Source organism: Lacerta agilis, chromosome 17, assembly GCF_009819535.1.
Source record: "Lacerta agilis isolate rLacAgi1 chromosome 17, rLacAgi1.pri, whole genome shotgun sequence".
NCBI classification, from domain to species: domain Eukaryota; kingdom Metazoa; phylum Chordata; class Lepidosauria; order Squamata; family Lacertidae; genus Lacerta; species Lacerta agilis.
Genome location: NC_046328.1, coordinates 24,831,139 through 24,853,818, shown reverse-complemented (window position 1 = coordinate 24,853,818; position 22,680 = coordinate 24,831,139). Strand labels below are relative to the sequence as shown.

Sequence of the window (22,680 nt, the reverse complement as noted above, 5' to 3'; positions counted from 1 at the left end):
TCCACATGGTGAATGCACCTTGAAAAGAAGGTGCTGGGGGAGGGGCCACGCGGGTGCCACCCACTGTGAAAACAGACAGAGCGAAGCAAGGAGGTAGGAATTTGCAAGAGGCAGGAAAAAGACTGATTTCCCCCCGCCTGTGTTTGCTGGGTTAGCTCAGTGGCAAGAGAATGGCTAAGTTCGCTGAAGGGTGGAGGGTGGGGAGAAAGCTCACTGGGTGGCTATGCTGCTGAATACATGGATAAATTAAGACTGGGGAAGGGAGGACGGGGAGATGAAGGAGAAGGGAGCGGGAAACATACCTGATTTTCACTTTGAAGGAAGGAAAACAAATCCAGACCTAGAAAAATGAAAAGGTGAAAAAATAATCTTAATGGTAAAATGAACATATTGGAGGAGAGGAAGGGATTACATAAAAAAGTAGTAAAGTTGGGAAGGGTGTACGGAAAGATATTCTGGTTGTGGTAGGAGGGCCAGTCTCCATGGTCACCACAAAGGCCTCAGTGTCCTGGGAGGGCCTGCCAGGGTGGTGCCATTGAGGAGCACTCCTGGGATGGGTGACCCACCTGCCTCCATGCCCTGCCACTGCCTGCAGTGGCAGAGGGGTCCTCCTGTGAGCAACATCCCCGCTGCAATGTGAAAACGCTGCCCCCTCCCTGCTGCACAGCTGAGGAGAGGGCATGTGGCAACCCCCCCCCCCCGGTCAAAAAACTGGCAGTGTTGTTTCGGCTGGAGCAGTATTGCTTGGCCTGGGGGGGGCACAGGGCACTGGGGTTCGCTTGGTATGGAGGCATCTAGTTTGGGGGCAGCTGGGAGAGAGACCAGTTTTTTGGGGGGGAGCTTCCTGGCCTTGTGGCTGGTGTGCAGAGAGGGAGCTGTGCCACACAGCGGCTGGCCCATGACATGCCAAAGCGCCTGACATTTGAAATGCAAGACCTTCCTCTCTGGGCCAGGTTTGCATTGGTATTGAGCTGGCAGCTTTAGCGACCGCAGTTACACCAGCATTTCCTGTCTGTCTCCAGAGCCTTCACCTTTTTTTACTTTTCGGACTCTGCCTTCTCTCCTCTCCTCTCTTGCACTGCCAAATCCCCAGACCACAATTCCTTTGGAAACAAACATACAAGCATCACGACGGGAATGAGGCTTATCAATTGGGGGGGCAGGGAGCATCTGGTGGGATGGGGAGCGGCTCACTTTATACCAGGCAAGAGTGAGAATGTGTATTCTGCCAACTGTGCGACAACGGCACGCTGACACACACCAGAACCTGGGGACTTTGCACAGCGTACGGCATCTCAGCTAACTCTTAACATTTCTAGTTCTCCAAGTTTAAAAAATGTGCTAGGAAGGATGTGGGGTGGGCTTGGAGAAACCCTGGCTTGGGAAGATGGGGGAAGCTACAGCACTTCATTCCCGGGACTGAAGGAGAAAATAAAAAATGTTTGCAAATAAGCTTACTCTGCTTATATCCACACAGGTCACAAATATGTTTCCTAGGGTGTATTTTGGCATGGACAAACCTGAGCAAGGTGTATGTTCTAACAGAGTTCATGCCTCTCCATCCCGCTCCATCCCACCACACCCTGAAAGCCAGGCATAAGGTCGATTTGCCTCCCTGCCTGGTTCTGATCCGCAACCTTCAGCTCTCTTTCTCCGCAGGGCTCTGTCTCCACAGCTGCATCCTTCAGACACTGGGATTGTGTAAGAAGCATTAGATTGGCTGTGGTTCTTCACAGCCTCTCTCATTTCTGAGGCTGTCCCTAGGCGCATTTACATTCCAATAAAGGCCTCTCTTTTCACTTGGAGCCTGCATCCTTTTCTGCGAGGTATACTTCTGACCATTTAAATTTATCCAACATGGGTAGAGGGCACTGGGGAACAGTTTATGGAACCGGGGGGGGGGGGCGATATCCCAAAAAAGTTTGGGAACCACTGGTCTGAGCCTTCACAGCGCAGAGAGTCCCGTGACAACACTGCTTGGTTCTGGCGTTGTTGTTCTTAAGCAGGAGAATTAAGTTACCCTGCTCCTTTGGAGATATAAAAATAGAGCAACAAGGAACTCAACGCAAGCTTTGGCCCTGTGCTGAGCGACGCAGCCCAAGTTACCTTGGATGTCCGAGGGGACCTGGTAAGGGTGGTAGTCGGGGAGCGGAAGGCTGGAGAGGTAGTCGCTCCCCACAGTGGCCATCGGGGGGCTGCGCAGCACCGAGGAGGGCTGGTGGTCAGGGCTTAATACTCTGAAATGAAACAGAAAGACTAGGCTTGGAGAAGGAAAATAAAAGGGACGCACATGGCGGACATGTTTCAAATCATATGCATGGTGTACTGACAGGAGTCTTTCTCCCTCTCTCGTAATACTAGAACCCAATGGGGTCATCCAATGAAGCTGAACGTGGGAAGACTCAGGGGAGACAAAACAAAGTCCTTCTTCATGCAGCGCACGACCTAAAACTATAGAACTTGCTCCAGCAGGAGGCAGTGAGGGCCACCAACCTGGACAGCTTTTAAAGGATGGGGGTTAGGTGAACCCAATAAAGCTGCTGATGGCTACTGGTAATGACGGCTACGCTCTGCCTCCACGGCCGGAGGCAGCAATGCTTCCAAATACCACTTGCTAGAAACCACAAGAGGGGACACAGGTCTCGTGTTTGGGTCCTGCTTGCGGGTTTCCCACTGACCTCTGGTTGGCCCCTGTGAGAAAAGGATGCTGGGCTAGATGATCCCCCTTTGACCTGATCCAACAGGGCTCTCCTTATTGTTCTCTGCTCTTCCCCATTCGGATTAACCTGCTTAATCTGGAGCATTCCCCACAGGAGAGTGGGTTCGATGAAACTATTGATGGCTACTAGCCATAATGGCTACAGGAAGGATTCTGAATCCCAGTTGCTGGAGGACAGCAGTGTCGTGGTCTAGCATGCTCATGTCCTGCTAGCCGATTTCCAATGGGCACCCGGCTGACCACTGTGAGAACAGGATGCTGGATAAGACGGATCCCCCTTGGGCCTAATCCGCCGGCCAGGCTCTTCTCAGGCTCCTACACTCCCTTCTTTCCACGCAAGAAGATTTAACTCAACACAGAGTAAACACAAAGCGAGTCCCACCCCTTGGGTCCCGCTGCAGACGGGATGGCCGCAGTGGTGAGTGGGAAGGGCTTCTTGGCGGGGGGCTCCTCCTCGTCCGAAGAGCTGTCCAGCGTGAGGTCGATGACCTCCACTTTCTTCTTGCCTTCGGCCAGCTGCTTCCCATCAGAGCCCACTGTGTACAGCGAGGCTGAGAAGAGGAGAAAAGAGGTTAGGGTAGGCGAAGACAAACAGCCCTGCCGTAAAGCAGGGCTCCGATCTTGAAACTCGTCAGCACTCAGGTTAGCACAGACAGCAGGGTGTTCCTTGTCCCCCCCCCCCCCGCCAGGAAGGTGTGCAGTTGGGCTCCCAACTCCTATCATCCCTGATCACTAGCTGTGCCAACCGGGACTGATGGAAGTTGGGAGTCGAGCAACATCAGAAGAGGATGTAAGCTAGGCTGACTTAGGGAGGAGGAGCTGCAGGGGTCCCAGGACTATGGCACTTCTGTTCCCAGAGTCTTGTATCTTGCCCCTGCCGTACAGACATGTAGGCAAGTCTTGAAGAGCTTCTTCCTCTTCAAGATTGCCTTTAACCGAGATCATGATTAGCTTGGATGTCTGAAGAGGAGGAGAGGGGCTGTGGCTGTGCCCTGCCCTCTCCTCAACTGCTTATGGCCGTGCCCTTGCACTGTGACGCTAATACCTCTTGCCTGCTTAGACGGAGGAGGGATGTGAGTGTAAATCCCCAAATTCTGCACAACTACAATATCACACGCTGCACAAAGGTAACATCAGTTGCTCGACAAAAAGTGGCAAAAGTGTGCCAACGCAGGAATTTACAGCCCTTGAGCTGGTCAAGAACTGTGTTTTGCTTGCTAACTTGGCTATTGTATCTTTATCTCCTGCCTTGCTCTTCTCTGTCTCTTGTGAGGATCTGTCCCAAAATGGAACTCTAAAGTATTTTGGCTCTTCATCAATCCGCCATTAGCCGTGACACTGCTAGACCCAGACTAAAGGACACCAGTCAAGGGCCCCATGAAGGCCAGAAGAAATCAATGCACAGTAAGGTGCCAGGCCTCCCCAGTTCCTCCTACCTTCCAGCCCGTTGTAAGCAGATGGCTGGCAAACCTCCTGGTTCTCTTTCTTGGGCTTCATGGGGCACCAGGAGCCATCCTCCATGAATTGGATCTCATCACAGTCTGTGACAGAGTTGAGGATTTCCATGAACAACCTGGGGGGGGGGGACGACAGAGGAAAATGTAGGGGCGATTCAACATTTGGACAGTGGCTGAAGAGCTGCAGCCCTAAACACCTGGAGGGCACCACTGAGATTACTATGATTGATCAACAGTAGGCCATAATCTTACCCTTCTTCTCTTCTTCGTGCACAAGGAGGAGAAGAGGAAGCTTCCGCATTCCTTTAGAACAGGGGTAGCCAATGTGGTCCCCTCCAAAGGCTTTTGGACTACAGCTCCCATCATCCCTGCCAACTGCAATGCTGGCTGGGGCTGATGGGAGCTGCAGTTCAAAAACATCTGGAGGGTTCCAGGTTGGCTGCTTTGGAACTCGCCACAGTTCAAGGTAACATACAAACTCCAGAAACCTTGACTCGTTTTAACTAACGTCGGATAGAACCAACCACAGGTCCAAGTTTGTATGTGGCATAGCACTGTGGTTTGTCCTTAAAGCAAAAGCAGGAGTTTGCATGGAGGGAAAGTGGAGGAGAGCTATGCCAAGCCAGAGGGTCATCATGGTTTGTTCGCCAACAGTCCGACGCAGGCCACACAAAAGATGGAGAAAACTAAGTATGGCTGCAATTCTTGAAGAGCAAAGATGGTGGGAAGAATGTGGCTTCTGGAGAATCTCATCTTGTACTAAATCATTTACTAATTTACAGAGGTTGTGGAACCATTAATTTCTAGGTAATAAAACAGTACATCTATGCAGCCCTGACGATAGACAACACCACCACCCCTCCAGAATTTAGTAAGTCTGATGGCAAAAGCTGTGGGCAGGGGTCATGCGGGGTGAGGGAGCCTGACCTCTGAGCATCCCCCAGCATTACCCGTCAATGATCAAGGCCTCGTAGGGGGCCTTCTTGTCACAGACAGGGCAGGTCCAGGTGGGCTTCTTCTCATTCATCTGAAGGTAAAGGGCTGCATCGAAGCACTGCAGGTGGGTGCAGGTGAAAGCTCGGCAGGGGACGATGAGCCTCATCTTGCCCAGCTGAAAGGAAGAGGGAGTTTATTTATCATAAACTATTTACTGCATTTATATCCCACCACTCTTGAGAGTTAAGAAATCCTTGCTGGTTTACTTCAAAGCATCCAGAGATCTACCAGAAGATCTCAATCCACCTTCCGCCCACCCTGGTCCAGATCGCAGACTGGGAGCCCTTTGCAGAGAACACTGGTATTGGTGAATTTTCACTGATAGAAGCTTCACATAGAAACTCCCTGTGCTCGCATATCATACCATTAAGCTTTCATGGGGGCTGTAAGATTTAATCCCTATCTTTAGTATAACTAAAGCTTCTAGCGGCTGCCAGATTAGTAACTGCCCGTTATTGGAAGCGTCCTGAAGTTTTACTGTTTTGAGTCTGGAACATTGCTTTGTTGGAACGCCTGACCAGGCACAGACGGGAGAGGCTGAATCTGACAACTTCGATGCAGAATGGTTTCCCTTCTTTGAACATCCCTCCGGTTTCTCATTCTTTATTATGACGGGGGTATTCAAATACCATCTGATACTCACTAAAGCAATATTGTACACCGGTTTGCTGTTAATATTTTATTCCGCAGCTCTGTATTACTTTTTCTCTGTCAACCTATTTTTTTGTGTGTGTGTCTACATATTCTTGTATAAGCATAATTAAAAAAGAAGAGAACTTTAGTATAACTATATCAACCCAAATGTAATTACAGATGGAGAGGGCATCTTATTCAGGGCACCAGAGAAGCACAGAGCGGCAGGTGCAGCCAACATGGAAGCTTTGTTTTCTGCAGCGCCCTGGAAGCGGGCTCTGCTGCAGCGCATGCGAGTCCCCAACTGGGGCCTCACACTGAATACAATGAGCAAAAGTGCTGGAGTGGGATTTCCCTTGTGCACAGGGAAGGGCTGCTGATCCAGTAGAGCCACTCACTGACGGAAGAGGAGGGAACTGGGTTGATTCTCCCTGCAGTTCCCAGGCTTATTTCCCACCCTGCTCTCTCAATGCTCTGAGGTCAGTTTGAGAGAGAGTTGCAAGGGGAGAGGGAAAGCCCCCCCCCCCAGGTCTCTATAGTCAGGGTAGAATTTGTGACCAGGACAAGGACCTTAAAAGAGCCCTGGCGGATCACGTCAATGGCCCATCTAGCCCCGCATCCTGATCTCAGTGGCCAACCAGATGCCCCAATGGGAAGCCAGCAAGCAGGACCCGAGCACAAGAGCAACTCTCCCCATTCCTGTGGTTTCCAGCAAGTAGTATTCAGAAGCATTGCTGCTGCCTCCAGCTGTGGAGGCAGAGCGGAGCCATCATGGCTAGAAGCCATCGATAGCTCTCTCCTCCTCCATGAATTGGTCCAATTTCTTTTTCAGCTATCTAGGGTGGTAGCCATGACTGCCTCCTGAGGGAGCGAGTTCCACAGCATATCTAGGCACCGCGTGAAGGACTTTATTTGCCCTGAATCGTCCAACATTCAGCTTCTCTGCATGTCCCTGAGCTCTAGTGTTAGGAGAGAGGGAGAAAACCTTTTCTTTATCCACCTATTGCATACTCGCCTTTTCTCCAAGCTAAAAAAACCCAATGCTGCAGCCTTTCTCCATAAGGGGATTTGCTTCACCCCCCTCGATTATTTTGCTGGCCCTTTCCTGAACCTTTTCCAACTCTACAATATCCACTTTTGTACACAATATTCCGAGCAGTTGCAGTACAGACTGGCATGACAGCATTATATCAGCAGTTTTATCTTCAGCTCCCTTCCCAACAACCCCTAGCATGGTATTTGCCTTTTCCACGGCCGCTGGGTCAGTATCTTCATCAAGCTACCTACCACATCCCCAAGGCCTGTCTCTTCCTAGTCAGTCACTGCCATTTCAGACCCCATGAGAGTATATGGAAAGTTAAGGGGGTTTTTTTTGCCTCCAAATGCATCTGGGATTAATTATATTTGGTTAAGCTTACAGCTGCCTTCACTAACCTCTTGCCCTCCAAATTTTCTGGATTACAGCTCTCAACTCAGCAATGGCTGCTGTAATCCAAGACACGTGGAGGGCACCAGCTTGGTGAAGGCTGGCTTGCAGCATTATACGAAATCAACGCAGAAACAACAACGGGAGAAAGGCGATTTTTGTGCATAACGAGCAAATCATCAGTTGCACGTTCCAAATACATATTTATGAGCTTGGGCTGGAAGAACCCCCTCATCTGTTTTTAGACAGATTTGGTTTAATTCTCAAGGCAGGTTTATAGTGGTTCTTCATGTATTTACATATATATACGGCTTCATGTGAAATAAAGAGATAAAAGGAGAAACCCAACGTACCGGACACATGAGAGAAACTCGTAAGCTCGTTGTCGCTATCTCGCTGTCGGGATCGGCCGTCAGTTTTTCTTTGACTGTGAGGTGTGGGAAGAGAAAGCAAAGAGCTCACTCAGTATTAGGAACACACAATGGTGCACACTGTGTGGGAACAGCCATGGCTCCGGGGTGAAGCATCGGCTGGCATGCAGAAGGGAAATGGTTCATCTCCAGGGGCAGCTGGGGAAGACCCCTGCCTGAAACTTGGGAAAGGTGGTGCTTGTCAGGGTAGACCTGAGCTACATGGACCAAGGGTCCAACTCCGTATAAGGCAGCTACCAATTCCCCGCTAAACACCTGGTGCGCGAGGGCGGGACTCCACTCTGCAATCTCTTTTTACACTGGGACTTTTAAAAAATATGATCTGGAGTAAAGCTCTGCTCCACATTTAGGCTGGATGAACAATTTGCTGCAGGCAGGAGGGCAAACAGATCATAGAACTGTAAATTGGAAGGGACCCCAAGGGTCATCTCGTCCAAGTCCCAGCAATGCAGGAATCTTGCGCACAGCCGTCCCTTCTGGTTAACAGTCAGACATATTGACCCATTGAACCACCCAGTTCTGGGAGTAGTATTCAATGGGTGCTTCTCTTTGCACTAGTGGGCAGCACTTCTGCTCATGAGAGATGGAGCACATGACTTTCTCCAGTCCCCAATACACAGCACAAGGGCTGCAGTGAGCCAAGATGTTAAAAAAAGTGCTTTGCATTGTGTGACTAAAAAAGCTTTTCACCAGTGCTAACCTACCACCTGGAGGTAATTGCAAGAAAAAAGCACACACATCCCTGACGCAGAATAACAGAGCTGGAAGGGACCCCGAGGGTCACATACTCCAACTCCCTGCAATGCAGGAATCACAACTAAAGCATCCTTGACAGATGCAGACAAGTTTTCAAAGGACAGAGAACTTACTCAGGGCTCGTGAGTGGTCTGGGTTTCGGATGCCCTTGGCTCTCAGTTTCTGTAGCAGTGTCACTGATGTCAACTGTTTCACCAAATAAACTGATAGGGAGTAATTCTAGGCAGAAGGAAACCAGTTTTTATTCACTGTTGTACAGAGGAATTAATGTATTCACTGATCTAAGTAACAGGCTAAACCCCGGCTCTTGTCCATTGGCTGCAGGTCTCCCTGCCCTTCTTCAACCATTGGTTGAGCTATGGTGATGTCACGGAATGTTCACAAATGTTTAGCTGCCAAACTGGAAAGGCTGCTCATGGGATGTTCAGTTTATTTCTTGCTGATCACCTAATTGGGACTGGCGCTCTCATACACACAGTTGCAAGGATGGACAAGAAAGTGGTACAATTCTGTTCACACATGTAGAAAAAGAGTAACATAAGCCATAAAGCTTCTCCTTACCCTGCCAAACTCAGAAGACCAGTTCACGACGATTGTATTGGGGACGGTGGCCGAAAGCCGTACCAAAGGGGTGATGTTGATGGGTCGACTGGGCCGCTTGGGCTCTGCCCCATTTTTGGTGGGGGGAAGATAACCCTGCAGGGGCAGAAGAGGACATCTGAGGTCAGGCCCATCAACCCTTTGCCAAGGCTGGACATACAGGGAATAAGGATGGCAGGTGGGTCATCAAGGGGCTGCAGTCAAATATGGTCAAGAATCCCATGAAGCCAAGAATATACAATGGTAGGTAGGAGGCAGTTCACCTTTCCATTTCATTATACTGTCATTTGCTAGGAAGGGCAGCCTTGCCCCCAGCTCCCCTAGGGGCAGAGGAAAAGCTCACTTACTGCCTCCCCCCACGCTAACTGAAGAAGAAGAAGAGTTTGGATTTGATATCCCGCTTTATCACTACCCGAAGGAGTCTCAAAGCGGCTAACATTCTCCTTTCCCTTCCTCCCCCACAACAAACACTCTGTGAGGTGAGTGGTGTTGAGAGACTTCAAAGAAGTGTGACTAGCCCAAGGTCACCCAGCAGCTGCATGTGGAGGAGTGGAGACGCGAACCCGGTTCCCCAGATTACGAGTCTACCGATTACGAGTGTTGGCAGCAAATGAATCACACAAACAGCTCACTCCATCAGCAAATAAGCTTTACTGAAGCATTTCTATAAGCACTGCGGTTGCAAGTCCTCAGACAGATCCCTGACTGGGTGCACAGCTCAAAAAACAGTTACAAAGCGTCGCCTGCGAACTGCATAGCTTGAAAACAAAAGAAAGATTGACTGACTCTCACACCTGCATACAGCTACAGTGGTGCCCCGCTAGACGAATGCCTTGCTAGACGAATGCCTCGCTAGACGAAGGCATTCGTCTAGCGGAAGGCAGCCCCACAAGACGAAAAAGTCTATGGCTGCCTCGCAAGACGAAAATTTTTCGTCTTTTTTTTCGTCTGGCGAAAGCGCGGCTTGCATTGCCGCTTCACTAGGCGAAAAACCCGCTAGACGAAAATTTTCACAGGACGAATTATTTTCGTCTAGCGGGGCACCACTGTATATAAGGAGGGTTCAGACAGCCTGGAACCTTCCAGCTAGCAATAAATACTAATGAGAAAGGTCTGCTGAGTCACATGTGCAATATTTAAAGCCATTTAAAACAATCACAAAAATAAGGGAGATGTAATGAGGAAAGTGCTTCTTTGATACACTATATAAACTATATACCAACTATGTGGGGTTTGACAATGGGTAAACATAGATGGACTCTCCACACCTTTTACTTCTGCAAAAAAGACTGCTATTAATTCATTGGAAAGATGAATGGTGATGGAGACTGTTGCCTGGTGTATATTGTGCACCATGTACTGTTGCAGGGTTGTTTGATTGTACTGTAACATGAAAACATTTATTTGAAAAGTACAACTTGGGAGACCAGGATGTTCTGCATGCAAAGGGTGCACTTTGCCACTGAGTCGTGGACCTTTCCGATGGAATTGAGGAGCGGGTGGGAGGAGGGGCTTACTCACCGGAAGAGGGCAGAGCTTCCCATTGATCTTGACAAACAAATTGGGTGGGAAATAGTCTTCTTGCGGGCAACTGGTTTCACACAAACAAAACCTGCAGAGAGGCAAACAGACCGGAAGGGTGAGGGGAAGACAACCCCAAGGACAAAATGGTAACTAGAGAGGAGGGAGAGTTTCCCCGAGTCAAATTCCTTATTAAGAGAGATGGATAAATGAGAACACAGAATCACAGAAATATAGAGTTGGGTCCCTGAGGGTCATTTAGTCGCTTGGGGACCTAACTCTTTAATTCTGTGATTATTCTGTGTAATGCAGGAATCACAGCTAAACCACTATGCAGGCAGGGCGTCCTAAGTTGCTCTGAGCTCTTATAGGGCAGGCCTCAGGGATTTTGCTCATTTGTAACTACACAAATAGGGAGGGCGACAGGTTCAAGGGCAGGCCCACCTACAGCACCTCGCAATAATACAACCTAGAAGTCTCCAGAGCATGGAATACATTGGCCAAGTCATAGCTAGCCAACCAGCCTTGGCTAAGGTTGAGCCAGGACTGCTTTATACAAAGGAAAAAGCACCCCAGGAGCCAATCCCTAAACAGTGTGAGATTTGTAGGGATGTATTTTTCAGATTTGTAAAAGCCCAAGAAAACATCAGGCTCTGCTTACCTCAGTTGTACCTGGACGGTGTAGTCACATTTGGCAGCAGGTAAGATATCGCTGGAAAAAGAAGGAGGAGGAGGAGAAATTCTTAAATTTCCCAGAACAGTCAAGCTACTTGGAAATACTGTCATTATAATACAATACGTAACAGGCTGAAACCTACTTTTCAGGTTAGATTTTTGTTTTGTTTTTAAAGAACACACACACAACAAATACCAGCCCTCCACCCCCCCCCAACTGGCTGAGCTTCTGTGACATCACAGACTGCTTGTGGGCTTTCTAACAGCAGAGGGTGAAACAGCCTACCACAGATTGTTGCTGTGAGGGAAATGGGAGAATAGTTGACCTGCGTGGGGACAGGGAAGAACCTTCTCTTTGGCTTGTGTCTTGGAACATCAGTCAGCCTACAGTTAGAAAATTAAAATAAACAGGGAGCAGAGAGCCAGCACTTCAGGCAGCAGCAGCCTGGAAGGAGTTCTCTGGTTTAAGAGCACACTAAGTGCCTGCTGGATTAAGCCAATGGCCCCTCTAGCTCAGCATCCTCTTCTCACAGTGGACAACCAGGTGCCTGTGGGAAACCTGCAAACAGGATTCAAGCACAAAACCACTCTCCCCTCTCCTGTGGCTTGCAGCAACTGGTATTCCAAAACACTGCAGCCCCCCGCTCCCCCCCCCAGACAGAGCCTAGCCATCAAGGCTAGTAGTCATCCACAGCCATCTCTCCCAGGAATTTGTCTGAGCCTCTAGGCTGGTGGCCATCCCTGCCTCCAGTGGGAGGGAGTTCCATAGTTTAACTATGTGCTGCGTGACTTTCTTTTATCTGCCCCTGAATCTTCCAACCTTCAATTTCTATAGCAAGATGGTGTCATTTGCTGGTCCACAGCCCAGGTCTAGAACTGTGCCATTGTCTGGAGTTACAGCAGGGAGCCAGTGGGAGATGTTTGGCTATGCTTCTGTATTTGCCCGACTGCTGCCAGTCTCCGCAGCAAGCAGCCCAAACAATACCCAAACTTCTGCTAACAAATGTGGTACCTATGGCTTCGTTCAAAATGACCACGGTCAAATTATAGGTTGTCAATTAGTAGCATTTGACCACCGTGCTAAACCTAGTGGCCAAACTTCTGGTTTATTTTTAAAGTAACTCTTTATATATGAAGTCCATAGCAGGAAAGAATAAAAACCTTCTGGAACGCCCATTTTGGTTGCATATTTGTTTATGCGCAGCTGCCTCTGTTGGTGATACCCATGGAGGGGGGCAGGATTGAAGTTTGGGAGTGGGAAGTAGATTACCGTATATTAAGAAGCCACTTAAAGAGGATAAAACTTGATATGAGGGAACTTTAAAATGAAATTCTATGAAATTAGTTATAAACACCAAGAACGGGTTAGTGGGAAGTCATTAGTATTGCAGAATAGGGTTATAATTATTGAGTGTTAAAATGTAATTTTGAATCTTGAAATCAGATAAAATATTGATATGGGGGTGGGGATGAGAGGTCATCTTTAACTATCCTCTGAGAGAACGAAGGAGCCAGCCTGGTTACCTTGTTCTACTGTAGACTAGCTACTTAGGCCAGAACTAAAAAGTTACTCCCTAAATTGTGTATTTCCCAAAATAAACATAGCTCCATTACTTTCTTACCTACAAACATCTCTCTTTCTCTCTGTTATGTGTGAAAGCAACAGGAAAAGCCGGCTCTCTAAGCAAGATTCACTGGTTTAAACACAACTCATCCTGCATACTATCCCATTAGTTTCTTTGTGTGGGTGAATGTGTACAGGTGAAAATCGATTTGAGGTGTGGACGTGTTAGTCAATGTGGAATTTGTGTGGGCTTTGAGTGAATGGAATTGTAAAGTTTACAAAGTCCCGCTTTATGGGTTTTTTCATGATTTATATACTGTATTTAATTTTGCTTTTTTCCCCTTTGTAAACCACTTTGTAGGCTTTTCTGGTGAAAAGGAGGATGCAATACTTGAAATAAACATCCTGGTATTGCTCTTATGTTGCTGGCTCGGTTCAGACACCGCACCACAGTTTGTATCAATCATAGTTTAGAACAAACAAGCCAAACCACGGTTTACCAGCTGCTTATTTGATTTCTTTTTCTGTCTGGCTGAGCACTCCTGTCTCGAGGCAAAGAACCGGTTGTCACTTTGGTTTGCCAATTCAGACGCTGCACAAAATAACGATACTTAGTGCTAATGCGTAACTAAAATTTCCTGATGCTTAGTGCAAACCACGGTTTGCAGACACACTTCAAACCAGCTCCCAATTCTCAGGCAATCACAAACTGTGGTTGTTAACCTCAGACGTCACGTTAAGCACCCTTGACTGTGGTTTCATACGATGTCTGCACTCAGCCATTGCATTTTGTGTGTGCGTGCGCACGCATGTGTGCGCTGAAACAACTACTAATCCTAAACAGAAAATAAAATGGCCCTTACCGAGAGGCAAGGATCTGCTGCACCTGCTGAGGAGTCAGGGCAAAGGTGAAGTGAGCCTCCTCAAACCTCTGGCTGTTCACAGACGCTGCAAAGAGAAAAGGCCAGAGGCTAAGCAGAAAATGCCAGAGGCTAAGCAGTGATCTCAACTAGGTTTACACATAAAGTAATTAAAAACAGTTCAAAGCAGAAGCACAGCTAAAACATTGCAGCAACAGTATTGCATGGAGGTAGAGAGGAAACTGGTGAAGAATCACCAGTGTGCACTACCAGTTGGGAGGGAAGGAATGATTCAGTGTGGGACCATGTGCTCTGCTTGCGGAAGGACCCAATCCATAGCATCAGAAGTTAAAAAACAGATCAATGTGCAGCAGGTGATAGTGAAGACCCTCCCACCCAAATCCAAAGCTGCTGAAGGCAGCTTCCTATGCACCTCAATATATAGATATTTTGGACTACAACTCCCATCAGCCCCAGCAACTATGACCAGTCCCAAACATCTGGAGGGCCCTACATTGGGGAAGTTTGGCCTGCACAATTCAGGTGCCTGCGCACAACTTGCAAAGCAAAAAAACCATCACACAAAATAGTGAGGGAAGGCAGAAGGCATTGTGCAACTTGCACAATTGACACAGATAATGGAATTTTATTTTCTTCAGCGTAGAATGCACAGTGCCTGGTGTATATGAGACTAGAATCTCTGTGTCTTCGTATTGACTCTCTCTCCTACCATTACAGGGTGAGACGCAAACAGCTCTGCCCCTCAGCAGAAAAATCTGAAAAATGCTAGCCCCGAGATAGAGATATTTCTGGGCTCTGCAGGTGAAGCCAAGGCAAGAACTATCAGTTAAACATTCCTGCAGCACTTCATGGCCTCAGGAATGAGGCCTTTACCCTTTACCCTTACTCAGTCTCACTCTGGTTATACTGCAAAACACATGCCACTCTATATTATTATTATTAAGCTGACATTAGCTCACCAACACTCTTGCCATGACAAATCTGTCAAGTTTTCACATGCCATAAGACACATATAATTACTTTTGGCCTTGACAATCAAACCAAAACTTGCAAGGATTTGGCAATGGTCTCCCTATACCATCACTTTCCATCTCCTTGGACACACACACAGCACAAATGCTTTGTTAAATTCTCAGAAGAGTGTTTATTTTTTGGAATCTTGGGACTCATCAAAAATTGTCTCACTGAGAAGCTTCTTAATCTGTCCCCTGGTTTCAAGTGACTCATTTCCCACAGCACAATGAACCATGGCTTGCCCTAACCATCATTTAGCACTCTACCCACAACAGACAAAAGGCAATCCCGGGTGTAGAGCTGCTTGCCTCTTTCCATTTTCTTCTTCTTCTATTGATTACTGGACTGATTAAATAATTTAACCAGAACCCAAACTGCCACACAAACTGTACCCGCTCCATCCTGTAATATATGGCCTTCCTTATACTGACATTGACTTTTGGACTCTCTCTGCTTATACCAACCTTACAAATATTATTTAGATCTGAACTATGCTTTTGGGGGGGGGGAAGGGGAGGATGTTTTGTTTGTCATTTTTCTCTTTTCAATATGTAACTCAAATTAGCCAGTCTATTTTTCATTTTCTATCCCTTCAGCATTCAACTTTGTAAGTCTATTACATAGAAGACCTCACAGGGTCGAGCAACAGCATAACTAAGATTTAGGAACATAGGGAGCTACCTTATTCTGAGCCAGGCCACTGGTCCATCTAGCTCAGTACTGCTTACACTGACCGGCAGCAGCAGCAGTGGCTCTCCAGGGTTTCCACACAGGGGACATGCCCAGCCCTACCTGAAGATACCAGCAGGGATTGAACCTGAGACATTTGCAGGCAAAGCAGCCACTCTATCGCTGAGCCTTGACCCTTCCCTTCCATTTGTCATGACGCCAAACCGTAGCTAGCCACAAACCCAGATTTGCTGACACACTTCAAGCCAAGGCTTGCTGGCCAATTGCAAATCATGATTTGTCAATTCAGAAATAACAGTTTCCTCTTGTGGCATCTTATTTCCCTTGGCTAGTGCCAATGTTTTGGCAGACAGTGTTTGCAAGCTTCTGAGTTCCACAGCACTCTTCTTCCCTAGCTATCTCAAGTTCTAGTCTCAGTAGGGAGGAAAGGGCAAAAAGGAAGAAACAGTTTGGAGTACTTACCCAACGTGGTGGGCTTGATGAGCTCGTCGTATACATCGTAGAAGGGCAATCGCCGCATTTTCACGTCCGGGTGAACCGGGTGGATGGGGGGAGATAGGTGTGGGACGTCCGCCTCATGCTTGGGTCCCAACATAGGCACCGGGGGCAACATGCCAACCGGTACCCCAGAGGTCACTGACCCGTTGTCATAGGGCAAGTGGCACATGGTGCCCTGGGTCAGCGTCGTCGTGGAGGGCAGCTGTCCCGCCTGGAGGTGCAGCATGGATAAGTCCGAGGGGGTGAGGATCTTCCGGGGGAACCGTCGCCGGTACAGCTCCTTGATTTTCATCTGAACAGCCGGGCTGCAACCAGACTTCAGCAGCTGCAGGGCCTTGGTGAGCAACTCATGCTTCCTCCCACTCTTGTTCCTGCCCGCGAAACCCAGAAGCACCTGCAGCTCCGACACTCTAAAGCTCATAACCATGTGCTGGAAGGGGGTAGAGAGAGGAACAGAATATTTAGAGAAGCATATAGATTTTGAGATGGCGCTCCTTGAACCCCAAATTTTAGTGCTAGCAGTCTCTGGCATTAAAACATCTGATACAGTGGTACCTCGGGTTAAGAACTTAATTCATTCTGGAGGTCCATTCTTAACCTGAAACTGTTCTTAACCTGAAGCACCACTTTAGCTAATGGGACCTCCTGCTGCCGCTGCGCTGCCAGAGCACAATTTCTGTTCTTATCCTGAAGCAAAGTTCTTAACCTGAAGCATTATTTCTGGGTTAGTGGAGCATGTAACCTGAAGCGTATGTAACCTGAGGTACCACTGTATTGTACACATCTGGTACCCAACTCAGAATGAAGCACCTATCCCCAACCCCTGATTCCATCTACACAAGAACCAAACTGACTCTGCAGGATTTCCAGTAGTGAGGGTGTAAGACAGGTGGGTAGGGGGTACTCCTAGACAAAAGGAGGGGAGGGGGTGCTGCTTAGGGCACAGAGTTTGGTCTAGAGAAGCAAAAGCCTGGGGAGGAGGAAGAAAAATTTAGGTTCACCTCACCTCATATAATCAAGAAAGAAATAGGAGGGGAATTGATTTTTTTTAATGGAGAAATTGGTGGAAGAAAACCATTTAAGAAGAGTTTTCTAGAACATAAGGAGAGCCTGCTGGATCAGGCCAAGGGGGACCTATCTAGTCCAGCATCCTGTCCTCACAGGGGCAAACCAGATGCCCCAATGGGAAACCTGCAAGCAGGATTCAAAAACAAAAGAGTGCGCCCCTCTCCTGTGGCTTGCAGCAACTCGTATTCAGAAACATTCCTGCCTCCAACCATGGAGGCAGAGCATAGCCATCATGCCTAGCACCCATTGATAGCCCTCTCTTCCATGAAATTGTTAATGAAATTAATAATGATGAATTTGTCCAATCCTTCTCTTTCAGATCTGCAAGTAAAATACTTTTTAAAGCAGAGTTTTAAAAATACTAGTTACACAGCTGATTCATAGTCCTGCACATCTCCCAGTCAGATACAAGATTCAAGAGCAGTAATATCAGCAACAGCAGTGCAGATGTACTTGATTGGATGGCCAAGCAAGTAACAATTCTAGGATCTGGTGCTGGAAAAACACTTTCAGGTGTTGCCAAACGCAGACCATCTTCAGGTGCTTCATAAACGTGTGCAGGCTAAAAGGTAAGGCGTTTCAACCTTCTGGACCTGGGCCCTTAGTTCATTAAGTCCACCTGCAGGAGCCCGAAACATTCTCTCTCTCTCTCTTCCCAAATGGCAAAAGCTCTTATCACTAGCTCCTAGATACATTCGTGGTTGCCATTTCAATAAAACTAAGACATGTATACTTTTAAAAAATTGCATAGCTTTATCTTAAAAATAAAAAAGTCAAGCAGTGTGTAAATTGTGTGAAATAATAAATAAATAAATAAATAAATAAATACACACACAATACAACTGTGAGCACTAAGATATACATTAAATACACACACACTTCATATTCTCAAACCAGCAAAATAAGTTTAGGGTTAATGAGAAAGCACTGCATGCAATACAACTTTTTCCTAACCCCCCCCCAAACACTTCCCCCAGGTTTCCCCCATGGCTATAAAATGTTTTGGAATGCGATACCTTTAGCCAGTCTTGCCCCCCACCCCCTGCAATGCAGCTGCCTGCTTCCAATCGTGCTACGTTATAGGCTAAACCAGGGGTCAGCAAACTTTTTCAGCAGGGGGCCGGTCCACTGTACCTCAGACCATGTGGGGAGCTGGACTATATTTTTGGGGGGGGGGGGAATGAATTCCTATGCCCCACAAATAACCCAGAGATGCATTTTAAACAAAAGGACACATGCTACTCATGTAAAAACATGCTGATTCCTGGACAGTCCGCAGGCCAGATTGAGAAGGCGACTGGGCCGGATCCGGAACCCGGGCCTTAGTTTGCCTACCCATGGGCTAAACCATCCCAAAGAATTGAAGGGGACCGGGACATAATCTACATTCAAGAGCCATTAGATCATATGTGGGGGGGGGGCAGGTTAGCCATTAATGTCTCCCAAGATCTGGATCATGCTACGGTGGCCACCTGAGCTCAGTGGCAGAGCACCTGCTTTGGGAAGAGAAGGCCCAGGTCTAATTCCTCTCAAATCCAGCTCAAAGGATCAGGTATCCTGTTAACTCAGTAGAAAGTACCCACTTTGCATGCAGAAAAGGGCTACCAAAATTATCAAGGAGATGGAGTGACTCCCTTATGAGGAAAGGGACTTTACTTCCTCTCTACAGAAGCAAAAACCTTTCCACTCATTTCAAGATGGTAAAATGTGGGCTGGGGCAATTGAGTGCTCATTATTGGCTCTATGTCAGCCTTCTCCAACCTGCTGTTCTTCTGATGTTTTGGACTACAACTCCCATCAGCCCCAGCCAGCACTACAGCTGGGTGGAAAGCAGGAAGTGGAAGGGGGCTAACAGGTGTGCAAGCAAGGGGTAAGGGGAATGGAAGCTTGCAGCATGTCCCCAATAGCTGGTTCAAAAGATCACCTGAATTTGGTATCTGAAGCTCATACCAATAACAAACTTAGCTGGTCTCTAAGGTGCTACTGGAAGGATTTTTATTTTATTTTGTTTCACCTGATTTTAGACACCCTTTAAATTGGTTTCTAGTCCTCACTGACTACCAAGATCAGTGAGAAAACTGACCAGCAACACATGTGAGGTTTGGAGGGAGAGGAGGTGGAGATTCTTGCAAGGGTACCCATCTCCCACCCCTTCACCCAACTTCACATTTGCCAGCCACATTTCCTCACCTCAAACCCCCACAGGCTTCTCTCCCTGCTCAAAACTCAAGAACAACCAATTCAGAATATAAGGCAGGGCAAACTCTGGTTCAGCAGATAAAGAACTGCTTTGGGGTCTAAGAAAAGATGAGTTGGGAGTCTCAACTCTATTGAGTGTGCAATCCCAGGATGAGAACAACCACCTAACTCACAGGGCTGTTCTGAGGATGAATGTCATAATTATTTAAAACACTTAAAAGTTTGTAACATAGGAGGAGCTACTCAGAGATGGCACTACAAATTATAGGACATCCTGAGAGGAAGGCTTACAGAGCATCACCCCGGGGGTTTTCAAAGCAAGATAAAATCCTTTCTCTTTAATCCTCAACAGCCTTCTAAATTTGGGGGTCTCAGGGTTGTTTGGCTTGTAAATGGGGCAGAGGGCTGCTCATTCCTGTTTTTATGTTATTTATCTGGTTCAGTCTGCTTTTAAGGTCTTGTTTGCCGCTTTTTTGTTTGTTTCTTGTTCGACAGAAAATAAATTGAGAAATGTTATGAACGCAAACAACAAAACAGTCTATATAGGTTCACAGAGATATGGAGACAATGTGTGGTTTTCAATCTGCTTCTCAGATTTTCAGTGGGAGCTCTTGCCAGTGCAACAGACACAGAGAAGGTTGTCTTGAAGCCAAGAGCCTCTCTGGTTTCCAGGATGCACCATCAAGAAGGCACTCTTACTCTCAAGAATTACAGAGATCTCTCACTAAGCTCTCATGTGCGTTTTGTTTTTGCTTCTGCGGCCCAGAGGATGGGTCACAGCAAAATGGTAGGGTGTCCCTCTGGCTGCCGGTTGCTGGGAATCACAAGCGGGGCTGTGGTGCTTAAGTCCTGCTTTCAGGCTTCCCATAATGGGCACCTGGTTGGCCACTCTGAGAACAGGATGCTGCAGTAGACAGGCCAATAGCTTGACCCAGAATGCTCTTATTATGATAAATGTTGCACACAGAAGATCCCAGGTTCAATTCCCAGCATTTCCAGATGGGGCTAGGAAAGACTCCTTTTTGAAAACCCTGGAGATCAACTTCCATCAGCCTCAACCAGGATGGCCAATGGACGGAATGATGGGTGTACTAACCCAACAACTGGAGAGTCACAGTCTTTTCGGTCTTTGGGCAGGCCCTACTGAGCGAGACCGACCCATCTTCTGTAAAAAAGATGTTTCCCATGTTCTAAGTCAAAATATCTGTGCAGCACCTGAGTTAAGCCCTGCAGATCCACAACTGCTCTGTGCAAAGAAGGAGCATTGCCACCTGGGGCAAAGAATTTTACATTTACAATATTTTTCATTAATAAAAGAGGAAAAGCAAGTTCCTAGCCTCTGAAGATTAGATTGAAAGCATGTGGACAAAGGTGAAGGCAGAAGCTGGATAATGGCAGGAAAGGGGGGGGGGCTGCAGGAGATTTTCGTGCCCACCCAAGATCTAAATTCCCCCTTTGTTCCCCCGGTACCTGACAAAGCATTTCAAGTTATACATACAGTGAGGAATTGCCTAGTCCAGGGGTCAGCAACCTTCGGCTCTCCAGATGTTTGGGACTACAATTCCCATCATCCCTGACCACTGGTCCTGTTAGCTAGGGATCATGGGAGTTGTAGGCCAAAACATCTGGAGAGCCGAAGGTTGCCTATGCCTGGCCTAGTCTCTGCTATACATTGTAATTGCCAAATCTCCATTTGCTTGCCTCAGAGTCTGGGGAATCTTTTATTTTATTTTTAGCTGCCAAATATGCAAAATTATCAGAGCTGGTCCTAAGTATACAACCGCTAAAAACAAACCCTTCATTTCTCTTTCCAAAGGAGCCCCTTCCTGGACACTGCAGCCCACCCCCCACCCGCCACAGACAGACAGACAGACCTCCAAGGTGGGGAAACCAAATCTTTCTTGGCCTCAGTCAAATAAATATGGAACAAACGAAACAAAGCAGAACACGCAAAAAGGGTTGATGGGGGCAAGAAAGAGAGACAAGAGGGGATTCAGTCTGCCGGGAGGGAGCCTTCAGACTTCAAAGAGGCGAGAGAGAAAAGGTTAAGAAAGCCATCAAGGCAGCCAGCTGGGCAAATGCTCCAGCTCCATGGGTGGGCTAAATCAGCCTTTGAAAATGCAATGCTGCGCACACACACACAACCAACCCATGTGCTTAAACATTACTCTCCTCCAAGTGAAATGTCTTAGCTGAGGCCTTATTTGCAGAAGAAGGGGGGGGATTGGCAGAAAAAGTGCCTGGAAAATTCCATCCTTTAAATGGAGGAGTTGGGGGTGGCAATGCAAGGCCCACCGCTTGCCAGATCCGGCTCTTCCTGTCTGAAAAAGCACAAAGCGGCAAAAAGCGGGAGGGGGCAGGGGAGAAGGGAGTCTGTGTAGTTGTGTTATCTCCTTCGACCTGACCCACTGTATATGCCTGACACTCCCCACACCTCTTACATTTTTGCAGTTACAGGATTGCCTACTTCTGCCTACGTTTACTCAAAAGTATGCACTCAACAGGACTTAATCTCATGGAGGCATGTGTGCATAATATTGCCGCCTAAACCTTATATGCACATATTTGAGTTACTATTATTATTGCACTGTTATTATTAATTAAAATATATATACTGTACTGCCCTTCATCTGTAGATCTCAGGGCGGCTCACAACCTAAAGGTAACCCAGGGATATTAACATTGTGCAGTAACACTGTACAGCGAGTCCTTAACGAGAGCCTGGTCTTTAGCTTCTCTTTGCAGTGTTTTCACATTTTGCATTTGCCATGAGCATGGGGGGGGGGGAATTCTCTAACATCCACCCACCCGAAAAAACAACTTCTTCTAAGGAGTACCTGATCTCAGATAAACCCACAACATGAAATATGCATCCCACCTGTGGTGGGGAAACTTTGAAACTACAGAGATCCCAAGAACTACTAGAAAATGCAACAGGAGCCAGACAAGAAGAAGCCCTGGGATCCTGTCTGGTCTCCCAATAACTCACTTGGCAGTCACTGATCTTACTTCACTCATTGGCTAAAAACACTTAAAGTTGGGAGCAGCCAGTCTGGCCCATCTCACAAAAATGGCTTGGAAGAAGACCTGCACATTTTGCTTCTCAACTTACTTTCAAGGAGAGCTATAGGTGTACTTTCTTAAAATACCAAAAAACAAAAAAAGAAAACAGAAAATTCAGAATCTTGGGCCCCTGCCGGCTATGGGACCAGTATACCAAGAACTCCTCTGCCCACCTCTCCAGGTGTTAAAAGCAAAGTGTTCCAATTTAAATTCAGGAAAGGTGTGCTCTGGCTCTCAAAAGTTCAGGAAGTGAAACCTTACACGTACAGAGGTGCTTCTTTCAGGGCTCTCCAGTTCAACCCTAACCCCAAAGAGATTCCAGCCATGAGGGGCAGGTACCCTGCACAATGCGCCTTGAATAGCTTGCTTGAGCCACCCGAAGCTATTTGGTATAAAGGTATCCTTTCAGTCACTGCTGGTGGCATTTGATCACCTGCTATTTTACCACAGTCAAACCTTCCACAGCCCTGAAGATGAAAAGGTGGCCTG

General features: G+C 47.4%; 1 protein-coding gene across 4 annotated transcripts in view; it reads right to left on the bottom strand.

The window, feature by feature from the left end:
* Positions 1-22,680, bottom strand: part of PIAS3 (protein inhibitor of activated STAT 3) — a 31,753-nt gene that overhangs the window by 2,958 nt on the left and 6,115 nt on the right. For 3 of the 4 annotated variants that reach the window (XM_033174404.1, XM_033174403.1, XM_033174402.1), the window contains 12 exons: positions 15,826-16,291; positions 13,642-13,726; positions 11,201-11,251; positions 10,540-10,630; positions 8,980-9,114; positions 8,532-8,637; positions 7,585-7,658; positions 5,127-5,287; positions 4,156-4,292; positions 3,102-3,270; positions 2,107-2,237; positions 303-340 (listed from right to left, as the gene is read on the bottom strand). In XM_033174404.1, coding sequence (XP_033030295.1) covers positions 303-340; positions 2,107-2,237; positions 3,102-3,270; positions 4,156-4,292; positions 5,127-5,287; positions 7,585-7,658; positions 8,532-8,637; positions 8,980-9,114; positions 10,540-10,630; positions 11,201-11,251; positions 13,642-13,726; positions 15,826-16,288 — 1,641 coding nt within the window. In that variant the 5' untranslated portion in view covers positions 16,289-16,291. The remainder of the gene's footprint in view (positions 1-302; positions 341-2,106; positions 2,238-3,101; positions 3,271-4,155; positions 4,293-5,126; positions 5,288-7,584; positions 7,659-8,531; positions 8,638-8,979; positions 9,115-10,539; positions 10,631-11,200; positions 11,252-13,641; positions 13,727-15,825; positions 16,292-22,680) is intronic. The other variant, XM_033174405.1, reaches the window with a different exon arrangement.